At 41.6% G+C, this 12867-nt stretch overlaps 1 protein-coding gene across 5 annotated transcripts in view; it reads right to left on the reverse strand.

The window, feature by feature from the left end:
* The window catches only part of IDUA (alpha-L-iduronidase), a 48277-nt gene that overhangs the window by 9388 nt on the left and 26022 nt on the right, over positions 1-12867 (reverse strand). For 4 of the 5 annotated variants that reach the window (XR_005825505.1, XM_040579027.1, XM_040579026.1 and 1 more), the window contains 8 exons: positions 6346-6428; positions 5669-5776; positions 4941-5036; positions 4178-4380; positions 3595-3774; positions 1809-2025; positions 1000-1215; positions 270-391 (listed from right to left, as the gene is read on the reverse strand). Coding sequence is in view for 4 of the 5 variants with exons in the window: in XM_040579027.1 (XP_040434961.1) it covers positions 270-391; positions 1000-1215; positions 1809-2025; positions 3595-3774; positions 4178-4380; positions 4941-5036; positions 5669-5776; positions 6346-6428 (1225 nt within the window). In the remaining variant the exon portion in view is untranslated. The remainder of the gene's footprint in view (positions 1-269; positions 392-999; positions 1216-1808; positions 2026-3594; positions 3775-4177; positions 4381-4940; positions 5037-5668; positions 5777-6345; positions 6429-12867) is intronic. The other variant, XM_040579028.1, reaches the window with a different exon arrangement.

The raw sequence follows: 12867 nt of genomic DNA on the forward strand, positions 1-12867 counted from the left end.
AACTCCATCTCCTTAGTTAAGGGTAGGCCAGTAGCAAAGAAGCTGGTGATCTACATTTAGACTCTTGTATAACATAAATGCAAAGGTATCAGTTGTGTATCAGCTACATTTCTCTGCATGCCTGCAAGTGCATTTTCATATGTATGTAAGATGACAGTGAGATAAGAAAATTTTGACTACTTGAGCTTATTTCTTGTCTTTCTAGCTGTAGTTAACCAATTCACAAGCACTTTACCCATGCCACACTTCAGGCAAACACATGGTCATACCTCAGCATCCCTTATTTGCTGGAACTGTTCTGGAAAAGGAAAGTCAGGGCTTCCCAGGTTTTTCCACTTCAGGTAGGGATTAGTTTGGTTGTTATCCAGGTAATATGTTACATACACCATCTCTTTAGAAACACAAATGAAAGTAAGTAAACTCTACTTGGATTTAAAGGTTAACAAGAATAAATTCAGCAGAAGTTGTTTAAGTCTACTTGCTCAAAAGTGACAGCAGCACTTCAGAGCCTGACCTCCACAGGAAAGCCATGAGGCTAGCACTCTTACAAGGCTCTACAATTCATGTTTGCCAAGTTTAAATTTCAAACTCTTACTTTCATAACCAGAACTGAAACCCTCTTATTTTTTGCACAGATGCTGCACACATTTGTTTGACAACTGCATCAGCTATGTAATCATGAGGTCATGTTGGCTGTCTTGGAGTCATCCCAGTAAGAAAATTGTTGCTTGGCAATATACAGCCAAGGACACTGAGGTTAGTAACTTCCCAAAAAGGGAGCACTTAGAGCTGCCATTAAAGACAGGGTGAAAGTGCAGGCATTCAGAAAAAACATTTCCTAGAAAAGCAGCACCGTATCACAGAAAATCTGGGAGTGTCCAGAAGAAAGACAGCAAATGAAACTCACTCATGCAATGAAAGCAACTCAGCAGAAATGTTTCAACAGATGTTCTATCCTAAAGATAAATTATGTGAGGTGACTACTTAATGTTTGGCTACCTTTAAGTTTGGGGAAGTGGGTGGCATTCACCGTGATGGTGCTGATGTTGGATGAAGTTCTGTTATCTTCACTTGAATACATCAGCAGAGCAGCTTGCCAACTGTCTGAGGGCTGCATCTCAGTTGGGGTGTGTACAGATGCCAAGACACCAATTGTACCATTTTCAGTGTTTTCGCCTTCACTGTTGTTCACTTCTGCAAAAATCTGTTTCTCTCCTTTAAAAAATGTGACAACACTGTAAGCATCACTGCTAGTCAGTCCTACATCATCTTCTGATAGAGGAATGGTCAAAACATGGGGATCTATAGGCTGAGTTATCTTCTAGCTTATTTTACCATGTATAGCATTCAGTCAGGCTTCTTTTACAACAGCAGAGCATGCACATACTACAGCAGTTCTTATGCTTACCAGTTCAGCTAGCGACAATAAGCATGTAACAGTGATTAGCATCTTCCTTTAGCATGCTCTATGGGTCTTCCAGCTGTAGGAATTTTTAAAGACATTTGCAGCCTGATGAGATGCCACAAGAGGGAAGTACCAGTGAACAAAAAAGGAGTGGTTGGCATGCACAGGGTCTAAACAAAGCAGTAAAATAAATCAAACGGATAACAGACTGTCAGGAACATCTCCTGAGCTATGAATCTCTCAGAGGAAATGAATTTTCATTTTCTTAACACAGCTGGTAAACAAAGGGTAGGAGAAATCCTGCTTTTATCAGTAGTGAAATGGCTGGAATAATCTCTCTTAGGCAGGAAGCTTCTAGGCAGAAAAGGTTATTGATATGCTCTTTAATCAGTGGTTACTATACCTAGCAGGGCCAGCAACCCCATGACAGTCAGCACTGGTTTCCGCACCATCTGGACATGAGGTGGCTTTGTATTGTTCATCTGAAAACGGGCTGTCAGAGTCCGCTGTGTGAAGTAATGGGGGTAGTAGCTCAAGAAGGCATTGTCATTACTCAGCAGTGTGTAGTTGATGCTGTTGTTGGCTTTGGAAATGAGCAGATTTTGATGCTGGATGATTACCTGCGAAGTCATAGAGAACTTCACCATGGAGAAAATCTAACAAACACACGATGTTGTTGTTTCTTTTAATTTTTTTCAGCATATTGAAAAGAGCTGCCACTCTACCATTTAGAAAAGTTTGAAGAATTAAACTGTTCCTCACAACTCTTGGAGAAAATACTCATTAGGTGATACATTAATCACTGGAAAATCTGAAGTACCCACTAGTACTCTGCATAAATTATGAATACATTTCCTTGGCTACTGCACTACAAGCCATGCTCCTGTCTTGAATATTAAATTAGTAATCCAGATTTACCATCTGAATTAAGTCTAAACGCTTATTCAATTCTGGAGTTACTTTGTAACAATTATACGCATGTCTGGGAGCTGGTCCTGGATTCTTGTAACTCAATGAGTCACTTTACCCACTTGGTGCTAACACAGAATTAGTTCTGACATTTCACTGGTTGCTATGCTGCTTCCCTGCAAAATGTCAGCAGTCCCAAGCTCTCTGTTTACCAGACTGTGCCAAAGTATCAGAATCAAATAGAACTTCAGAAGGCTGACAACTGAAAAGGTCTCATAATTGTACCCCTGAAGGAACACAGGGCTCCAGATCCCATCCACCCAGGTGCTAATTTTCCATTGGATGTGGGTTTTTTAATCCCTTCATATTGTCAAGTCATTATAAACACTGTTGTTTGCTCTCACAAACTCACTGCAATACAGTCAGTAACTTGTTGCTTTGAAGAAGACTGCTCCTGTACGCAGCCTAAACGAACTGGGAGCCTCTGTCTCCGCAGGAGCAGCTGATAAGACATATCTTGTTTCTGGGTGACATACATGCTCCCAGGTTTGGGAATTACTACTTTGCACAGGAGTACTTGGACTTTGGATGCTGTGTAAGGTAGTGGCTCACAAATCAACAGGCCTGCAGTGGGAACTATTGCTATGCAGGGGAAACAGCTGTGCTTGCTCTGGTGCCAGGCTACAATTTTTGCAGGGGCAGGAATGCTGACCATTCTCTTCTTCTGCTTTTCTGATGCAACAGTCATCATTACTAACAGTAATCAATAACACCACATGTACAGTCATTATCCAAAACCAAAGAATGGGCTTATGCAGAGAGCTCAATGGACTTATTAATTGTACCTGATGTCTCTTGATGAGATAAAACTTATGAAGGAGCTGGGAAATAATGTCTCACGTAAGTCAGGTGACAGCTAGCAGTAGTGAGATGATAGCAGTAGTATTACATGGAGAGAAGATGTGTGGGTATAGTCTTAGCAGGTGGATCTAACTGGGGGGGGTGTATACAATATATGACACGTTATCCAGCACATGGAATGCTAGCCCTCAGTTGTTTGGTTTTTTTGAAAGGGAAGATAAAGAAAACAAATACAAACTAAATAAAGCTACTGAAACCAGACTATTAAGGGAAACCCCAGCTGTATCAATAGTGAGCTGTCCTTTTGTTGGATCTATTATTCTGAGTAGCTGCTTAAAAATTGACTGTCAGTCTACTTTTGTAAATGCATTAACCCATCAGGAGACCCTACTGTGACAAGACTGTCAATAAACACTTACCTTTACAACCATAGCTGCATAGGTCACATCAGCTCGCCACAGCTGTGGAATGGACCATCCAACCATTGGATCTGCTTCATCATTGTATATGGCAATAGAAGCAAAATTTGGGAACAGCTTCTGAATTTGTTCAACTGTTTCTATTTCTTGTTGCAAGATGTAGAGAGAACTCCCACCTCCCTGCAATAAGATTTCATACCTGCTTAGTAGAAGTGAGAAAACAGTAGTAAACACATAAACATCAACATATTCTAAAAACTTGTTTATGGGGTCCCTAAAGAGCCATGGGTCACACAGTATTAGTATTTTTACTTAATCCACTACAGCATGTGCTGTTCCTCCTAGAATATAAAATGGAAAAGAGGTAGAGGAGTTGTTTCCCCCTGGGAATTAGGCAAAGGCAAATTTCCTTTGAGCTCAAGTCTTGCAACTGAACATCTTCAAAGTTTCATTAGAATAGGTAGCCATGCTTCCTGCTACAGGCTGGACACTCATCTGGAAATCAACTTCATAAATCAGAATAAAATGTAACTTGGATTGAGCTGATTAACAAAATAGCCTTAAATTCAAATCTTGGGCTGACCTTCTTATGGAGAGAGATGTAGTCCAGCCTTACACCAGTTTCCCCTGTGAAGAAGTTGGTTCCATTGTAGCAATGACCCAGAAGACTCCAGCATATGGGTGACTTTGGTAAGGGGTGGAAGGAATCCCCAGGCCCTCCAAATTTTAGTAGAGGACTGGCTGCTCTTAATCCTTCTGAGCAAGCATCATAATAGTTGAGAAACCCTGAAGTCCGAGCAGATGCATGTATCAAAGACGATAACTCAAAATAGAGTTTTGATCTAAAACTACTAGGAGATGTCATAACTCTATTATTGCATTTATTGGCAGAACCTCACAAACTGAGGCTACCCTTCCCTATACACTGACAGCATGAGAAGACATCCAACCTCAGCTGCATTCACAAGGTTCTTCCAAAGGTCTTGTGAGGACAAGTTCCCGAAGCATGCATCTATCAACGAAGTTTTGCACCCTTTACCCACTTAACCCCAGTAACCTTACTTTATATTGAAATAATGAACTGCATCTTCTTCATGTAACTTCTCTTCTGTTTTCCCTGTTCTGCTATCCCTGTATTTATACTGATGTCCAAGCAGGGAACAAAGTGTTATCGAACAGCAACATGACCTTAGCAAAACAGACTAGATATAACTTTCACATTCCTTATCTTTCTTATCTACCGTATTTCTTTGCCAGCATCTCTCCTTTCCCACTGTCAACCCTCCACCCACCCGACATACCTGTCTCACTTTACTACACTAGTAAGTGCTCCAAAACATGCTTACCTTTCACTGTCATAGAGACATTGTCGAAGTCATGGTGGTCTGGTTCATTCCATGTTTCAAAATTCCATTTAGCAACATGTTCCAATCCATACCTATCTGCAGAAGGCCTCATTTACTAGTGAGCTATATATTCAGACAATCCTATCAATTAGTAACTCACTGATCCAGACAATCCAATAGCACCCAGAGCTATAACAGGGTATATATATTACCTATTTTTAATAATGAGGGAAATGTGGTGTTGGTAGTTTCAAAATGATCTCTCATTTTTGATGAAACACAGCAATATTTGAAAAAGATGAAAGATGAGAGGGAGGTGATGTGCATTACTGCATTACAGCCTTGTGGTTAGGGAACTCACCTCGCCTTAATGCAGGTTGCAGCTTCTGTCTCATTAGAGATATTTGAAGCTGGAATGTGGGAAGTATTCAGATTACCATGTCCTAGTGCAAGCTGGTGGTTTACAACCACAACAACATAACAAAGTTAAAAAGTCAGTCCTCAGAGGCAGGCCAAATGTGCTACCCAGAACACACTACTCATTCAGGGTGTTAGTCACAGATCAGCAAAAAAACCAGCTATTATCCCACTGTCTGCTCCGGCATACCGTCTTTCCAGTTCTGTGCTGACATCTAGGGTCTTGAAATTGATCATAATACACAGAACTTTTTGAGGTAGTTCGAAGGGATTACAACAGAACAAATAAAAGGGCTTTTTTCAAAACTTACCTATGTATCTGTTGGCCAGAAGTGTAATTAAGTTTCTCCACCTTACTACCTGTTCTTTATCTTCAAAATCAAAAAAATATCCTGATGGATTCCCCATCAATTCAAATCCTAAAAAAGGCATCAAAGATTGGTTTTCTTTTTTTGTGAATGGTATTGACTTTTGATTAACAAAGGGATTATTGCATTATCTGAAACAAACTTGTTAATGAAGAAGCATCATTAAATGGGCTTTCCTGCTTTAACATGTTCCCACCGGGAATATTTCAGATTTGAGGTTGCTCAAACTTGTTACTTGTCAATGACTACAGTAATCAATACTAATACTTACCATCATAAATTCAGGTCTCAGAGGGAACCTGGATATTTGCTGAAATTCAGTGGAAACTATACCTTTGAGTAGATGCTTCACTGGCCCTTTTAGGTACATGTTAATGTAATTTCCGAATTTATACATCTCTAACTGTTGTTGAAAGCAATGTGAAGCTATTCATGTTGTCTTAATTGTTGTAAATGTGTTTTGCTCACACTTTATATTTATATGGATATAAGGTAAAGGCAAAAAGGAGAAGAATGGATTTTTATCAAAATCAGCTTTGGCAAAGCTAAGAATTCTCTGATGATTGCACAACATAGGCAAACAGATGTAGCACGTTGTGGAGGTAGGGAGCTGCCCTCACCTGGAATTAGCTTATTTTCCCACAGGCGATCCATAAGGTTATCCAAGGCAGTAAAATTGTAGTGAAGTTTCCCATTCATCACTCTGAAGAATACAGGTAATAAAAAGGAAAAATATAAATATTATATAGCAAAGGTGGCACTTAATTGCAGATAATGGGTCAGATGGCTGCCTTCTTCTGGCTCTCTAAATTTACATGTTACTAATGTTCTCAGAATTATACACAAATTTTCCTCCTCTAAAGTAATGGGTGCTCACCGTAAGCAAGTCATGCTTCTTGTCCAACCCATGCCCCTTCCTATTCCAGCAGCAGCAGCAATAGAAGCAATGTAATGAACTTGCTTGCTGGATTTTGAGTTTTTAACAGGATATTAAGATTTCTACATCTTTGCTGAACTGAAATTTACCTAGACTTCTTTCAGCTAAGCTGTTTTTTCCGTTTCCATTTGATTACCTACTTCTAGGCCAGCTGGTTTCCACCTTGTCTCATATGCAGTCTCTCTTAATGTTCTCTTAATTTGCAATATATAATACAGCTTTCTTAGTAGTGCTTCTTATGGGCTTAGGTCCAGCTGAGAAACAACTTTGTATCTTTCGAAGAATGCTGCATTTATGCACACGATGTGATTTTTACTTAATTGTTAGCATTTGCTTACTACTTCTCCTGTATTCCCAGGACCTCAGGCTGCAACCCTTTTATCCAGCCTTGAATATCTGTGTTCAAATACTTAGGAGTAGCCCCATGATGCACCCCTTTGTGCCAATGAATCTTGCAGGAGCACAGGTAGTAAAATTTGGGCATGCACCTGTATAGGAACACTGGAGTTCTTTTACCCAGGGGATGAAAACTGGCATTTGAAATTTATCTATGACACATTTGAAGATACCCTTTAAACTCCTGAAAGGCTTTTCTTGCCTGGTTTCCAGTGAAAACAAACATAATGTAATATGTGGGTCAATGTATGATTTCCTGTAACTTCTGAATCTGTGGCCTGATTTAACTGAAATCTGACAAGACAGAAGTTTTGCCAGTATGAAGTGCCAAATAGGAATTAAAAATGAAGTTATGTTGGCAACATTCTGGTAGTGTGACTTGCAGCCATTTGGCCCAAGCCAAATTCTGACTTCAGTATGCCCTAAGCAAAAGGCTTTGTAAGCACCCTTGAGGTAGGTCCAGCCCTGGTCATATAAGAGGGATGATCAGGGTCTTGCCAGCAGCTCTCAAAGCTGATTTCTCCATCCTTGCCAGAGCACTACACCTAATTTCTCTGGTACAGTGCAGCCTGAGCCCTGCCTCTGCTGCCTTGCCTACTCTTTCCCAGGCACACTGCTTCTGCTTGGGTGGAAATCTGTACAAGTGAACTGCTGATGCAATGTTCTAGATGTGATGGAAGGGGGAGACACAATCACGCACAGTTTCTATAACAGATCAGTGCCAGGCTGGACACAAAGGATAAAAAGTGTGAATGGGGCAGTTGGCAGATCTCTTAAATCAATGATAGGCTCTGTGCTGAGATTCAGAACTTCCTTCTGTGCCTTCCCATGCATTTGTGAGCCTCTTAGACTGGGCTTTTCCTCTGTGCTTTCTTGCCAAGGGAAGGTTTTAGTGAAGAACCTGTATTAGCAATCCCAAAGTTCCCAGAGAATTAAGAAAGGCAGACAAAATTGCCTAGGGAATAAAGAAGGGAAGTGTACAACCTGAAGAGGACAAAGTGCCATCAGCATCTCCGACTATGATATGGAAGATGAAAATAGGACAGGCAAAACAGATGTAACATAAGCTATATCCACTGTACCAGCTCCATCTGTGATGTAACCAAGCACACAATCTCAGCCCATGCATGGTCACACTCCTCTACCAAAGACCTGCAGCTGGCTTTTCTCTTTTAAAGTATGCCCTACCACCAGGACAGAAATTGTCATGTCTGCAGCCATTGATGGGCTTGCAGTTCCTGCCAGAGTCAAATGGAACAGAAAGATATTTATTTACTTTAGTAGCCATAAGAGCATTTTAGAAATTACTGCTGAATGAAAGAACAGCCATTTGGAACTTGGGGGGGGGGGGGGGGTTGCTTAGACAGAGGTTAAAAAAAAAAAGTCTGACAGTCCTATTCCAAAGTTCAAAGACAAATATTCTGTTGCAAAAGGTAGCTCTGCTCCCTCAGATCCATTAACTATTTCCAGTTGTACCCTGTGTTCTATTGAAATATTTGCTTACATGCACACTTACAGTCAGTGAGCATAAGAATGATTAACTGTACTGTCTTGTAAAAACTTAATAACACCATCTAGATAATAGCAAAAGAGCTATTGTCTTCCTGACTCCAGTCTAAGGTCTACACAGTACTATGTGAAAACATATAGGTAAATAAGGCCTTCGATGTGATGCATGTACACTTAAGGACCCAGCACATTTCTCCTCCTGTATCAATTAAGTAAAGCATGTAAAACAGAATGCCATTGCTAGCCATGACTGAAGTGACAGTATATGAGATCCTGTGTTATATGTGTAGATGTAGAGGTACTTCTTATATCCTTGGGCTGATCTGTCACTTTATGGGAATCTTTTCTTGCTTGCAATTGGATTAAGGCAGTATGCTCCTATTAGTGAAACTATTACTTAACTGCTAGGATTGCAGCTTTCTCAGATCTTGATCTTATCTGCACCCACACTACTTTTCTGATGTGCAGTTGATGGTTGATTTTATTTTTTTATTATTTTTTTTTTACATAACCTATACAGTATCACTAGAATTTGGGTTGCATGGTTGCATGCCATGAGGTGTCTGGAAGCCGTGCTGACTGCCATGCATGGGGCACAGCAGGAATCTCACAAGCTGGTATTATTTACAAACATTCTGCAGGGGGAAGATTGGCTCAACTATCAGGCTGTTACCAGGAGTCCTATAAATATAATTTTAGGACACTGAAGACCATATCAAAACTGTCACAGGCATGTGACAAGGTAAGTCCCAGACCCAGGATAAATTCACTTAACATTGTCAAAGTTGTTCAAAACAGCTTGGTATATCTGACCTAGGACCTGCTGGTGCAGCACCACAGACCTATGACTGGGTCCTTGGCAGCAGGCTCACAGACTTTTACAGTCTTCTTTTTTTTTGGCCTGCTCATCTTCTGATCTCTCTACCCTTAAGTTATGGTTTCTAGACACCACTATCTTCACTTACGAACATGCAGAAGGTTATGTCCTTGTCATGTCATGTGAGTGCTTGCCAGACTGGGATTGTTCATGGTTTGCTGTTGGGCATTTCGATGTGGAACAGCGATCACTGTCTTGTCTGTGTCTGGCTTTCAAATGTTCCTCAACTAGGCTTTTTCTGGGAGACCTGCCAGATAAGGCCTTCATCATCTTCAGTCATAACAAGCAATGACCCTAAAACATGCTTACTGGCCTCCTGGCACCAATATAAGATCCAGGCCTCAGACTGCTATACTGCAGACACTCCTGCCCACTGGTGAGATGTCTTTCCAGTCTTTGTCATGGTGTCAGTTCCAGACCCATTTGTACACGCCTGCTCCTAAGAGCAACAATGGTGTTGTGAACATGAAGAGTAATGATAAGTATGGAGCAGAGTCTGCTGGCTGTCATAAAATCTTGGTGCTCACATCCTTGGAGAGGCTTGCTTTGTGGGACATCCTTTGCTGAGTCAAAGGTTACAGGCCCAGGTTAACATCTGTCCGCTTGCCTCCCTTTACTGGAGTAAGGTTTTTCCAGTATGGAAGGAAATCCTTTTCAGGTGCACAGGCAGCTACTGGATAGGCTGCCGAAGTGTTGTAAGATAATCATATTGTGCTTCTTATTCACACCACTTTCAGCCTACTCCCATCAACAAACTTAATCTCTCAGGAGGGCAGGGGTAAGCTCGCTTTGGCTGTGAACACGCTGCATCACAGCCAGGTCTGCCCTGGTTAGTACAGCTGTGGATACTGCTCCTTAGCCTACAGCTCCTTAGCCTACAGCTACAGCTTCCCTCTTGTGTCCAGTAATCTGCTGCTTCTGTTCTGCCCTGGGTTGATCCTGCTCAGGAACACCGTTGCATGCCCTCGGAAGGAAGTGCACACGCAGACATTGGACCAAGTATCTTATCTACAGAGAAGAGAGCAAGAAAAACACAGGCAGGGAGTGTTTCCATTCCAGGTAATCTTCAGTCAAGTACTGAATCTCTGATTACACGTCAAGCTAACTTTATCAAACTTTACTGTAACGTACTGAACAAATTTCCTGGGATAGGAAGCCTTGTGGCTGACCTCTGTCAGTAGCTCACAGCCTGTTTAGGACCTCTATGGTAACAAGTAAGGTAACCATCAACAGAGCATTGAAGAGAGCTTTGTCTGACCTAGGATTGATACGATTGGGAAATATCTATACACTGGAGTAGTGCCTTTCTCATCCTGACATTCTCACTCAGCTGATGTGACCTCCCTCTACATTTCTGGTGGACAGTTACCATGCACATCAGAAGCTACCATAATCTGGCTTGCTTTCACCAATGTCTGAGAACAGCCTCTCTTCTGGTAGACTGGCCACAGTGGCTGGCTAGCACCACTCCCAAGGCAGCGGAGTCTGCTTACAGCCTCACTGGGAGCTTCTGCTGGAAAAGATTGCTTGCCTAGTGGCAAATGCTGCCAAGAACTAGCACACAGAACACTGGCACAAGCTTTTGGCAAAGGAGAGGTGCAAATGACATCTTAACAGTAAACAAGATTATTCAGCAGGGTATTGGCTGACCTCAGATTTGAAAGGTGCACTCCGTGAGGGAGCCACCTAAAAAAAGACACTGTTCCATAGGTTTTCTGTGTTAGAGTCTTAGAAAGAAGTGAAAGAGCAGTCTAAGCCACTACCCTGCTACGGTGTCTGTTCAGAGAATGAACATATTACACACCATTATTCATTTGATAGAGATGCTTAGCTGTGTGCCAGACCATCTTTGGCCTTGTAAGCTGCTTCCTGCAAGCATACACTCCCTTGGCCACGGTGCCCAGATGTGGACCAATGGTAGCACAGTCATCATTGTTCTGATAAGTGTAAATATTCATGATAATTAAATTCCCCCTCTCATGAGTCAACTAAGGGTCAACAGTTGCAGTAGGTGACTACTATCAGGAGCATCCTTAGATACAGTGTCCCAAAAAATTGATTTTCTAGAGTCCATGACACCATCTTAGGGACCATACAGACATACAAGCCTGTCTAACCTGGAGAGAAGCTCAGTGTCCGCAGCCAAAATGTTCACTGGAAAGAAGTAGGAACAAACAGTGATAAACTATGCCAGTTCAAACTCTTGCTGCTACCAGGTTCTCCAGAAGTAACTTACTGCTTTAGCCAGAGAAGCAGACTGTTGAAGTGACAGTGAAGCATGCAAGCTGTGAGCACAGCATCTTCAAGATGAAGGTCAAAAGCTCCAGATAGGAAATGTCAGCAAGTTTTCCTTTTCCAAGAAGGCAACTTGTTGCCCTCCACATCCCTGTTACAACACAAAAGGATCCTGCCTCCTTGTTCTTTACTTACTTTTCCAGCTCTGAGGAATTAAATGAAGCCTGTTTAAAGTTCAGGTTGTAACTAAGACCTTGTTTGCTCCAAAACCACCAACTCTACATAAGTTTCTTGTTCTGAAAACCTCTGGACTGTAAAAGCAGATACTAAGGGAGAATGAGCACTACAGAAATGATACTTCAGAGTATATGAAGGGTAGAATAGCCATCATTAGCATTCACCTTTCCAGAGGCTGCCTTCTCAGCACCTACTGCTCCACATTTCCTCAATGTCAACCAAAAAATCCCTACTAGACTGGTACTTCAGGTTTGATCACAAGATCATTAATAAGTAACTATTAAATCAGCAGGCTCCTGGGTTATTAATAAACACTTCCCTCTTCTGAATGCACTGGAAGTTGACAATACAGCACTTATTTACAGCAGAGCTGCTTCTACCATGTTCTTGCTCCATGTGCTCTGGCTTCCTGTGATCATTATGATATGGTAAATTGGCTGCCTTCCATGAAATCCCCATATCCCAAAATAACCATGATCACTTGACCTTTTCAGGTTCATGAACACTGATTCTTCCTCCTTGGCAGTCCTCAGGCAAAACACAACCTGTGCTTTTCACATGTGCTTTGCAGATCTAAAACCTCATTCAGAGGCTTTTTCAAAGTTACAAGGCCAAAGACTACTGCATCCATGCTAAAGAACTGGCATATTTTATTACTTCTTCATTTATTTGTTAGCATTAATACTTGCCTGCATTTGCTTCTCAGCTATACTGTTTGTATAAGCAGGGACTGAAAATCTGCTTGCTTTACAATTATGGCACAGCTTCTGCACAGGAGCACAATGCTGAAGACTTCATTCAGTCCGTGCTGCCCGGGCCCATAACGTGCATAATTCACTCATCCTAAAGTGTGCATGAGTCAGCCCAGCAATAATGGGAGGATGCATTACAAATCCACATAGCCAGGCAGCATCCAGCCCTTGCTGATGTCACAGCTTGTCACAGTTAATC

Source organism: Falco naumanni, chromosome Z (genome assembly GCF_017639655.2).
Source record: "Falco naumanni isolate bFalNau1 chromosome Z, bFalNau1.pat, whole genome shotgun sequence".
Lineage (NCBI taxonomy): Eukaryota > Metazoa > Chordata > Aves > Falconiformes > Falconidae > Falco > Falco naumanni.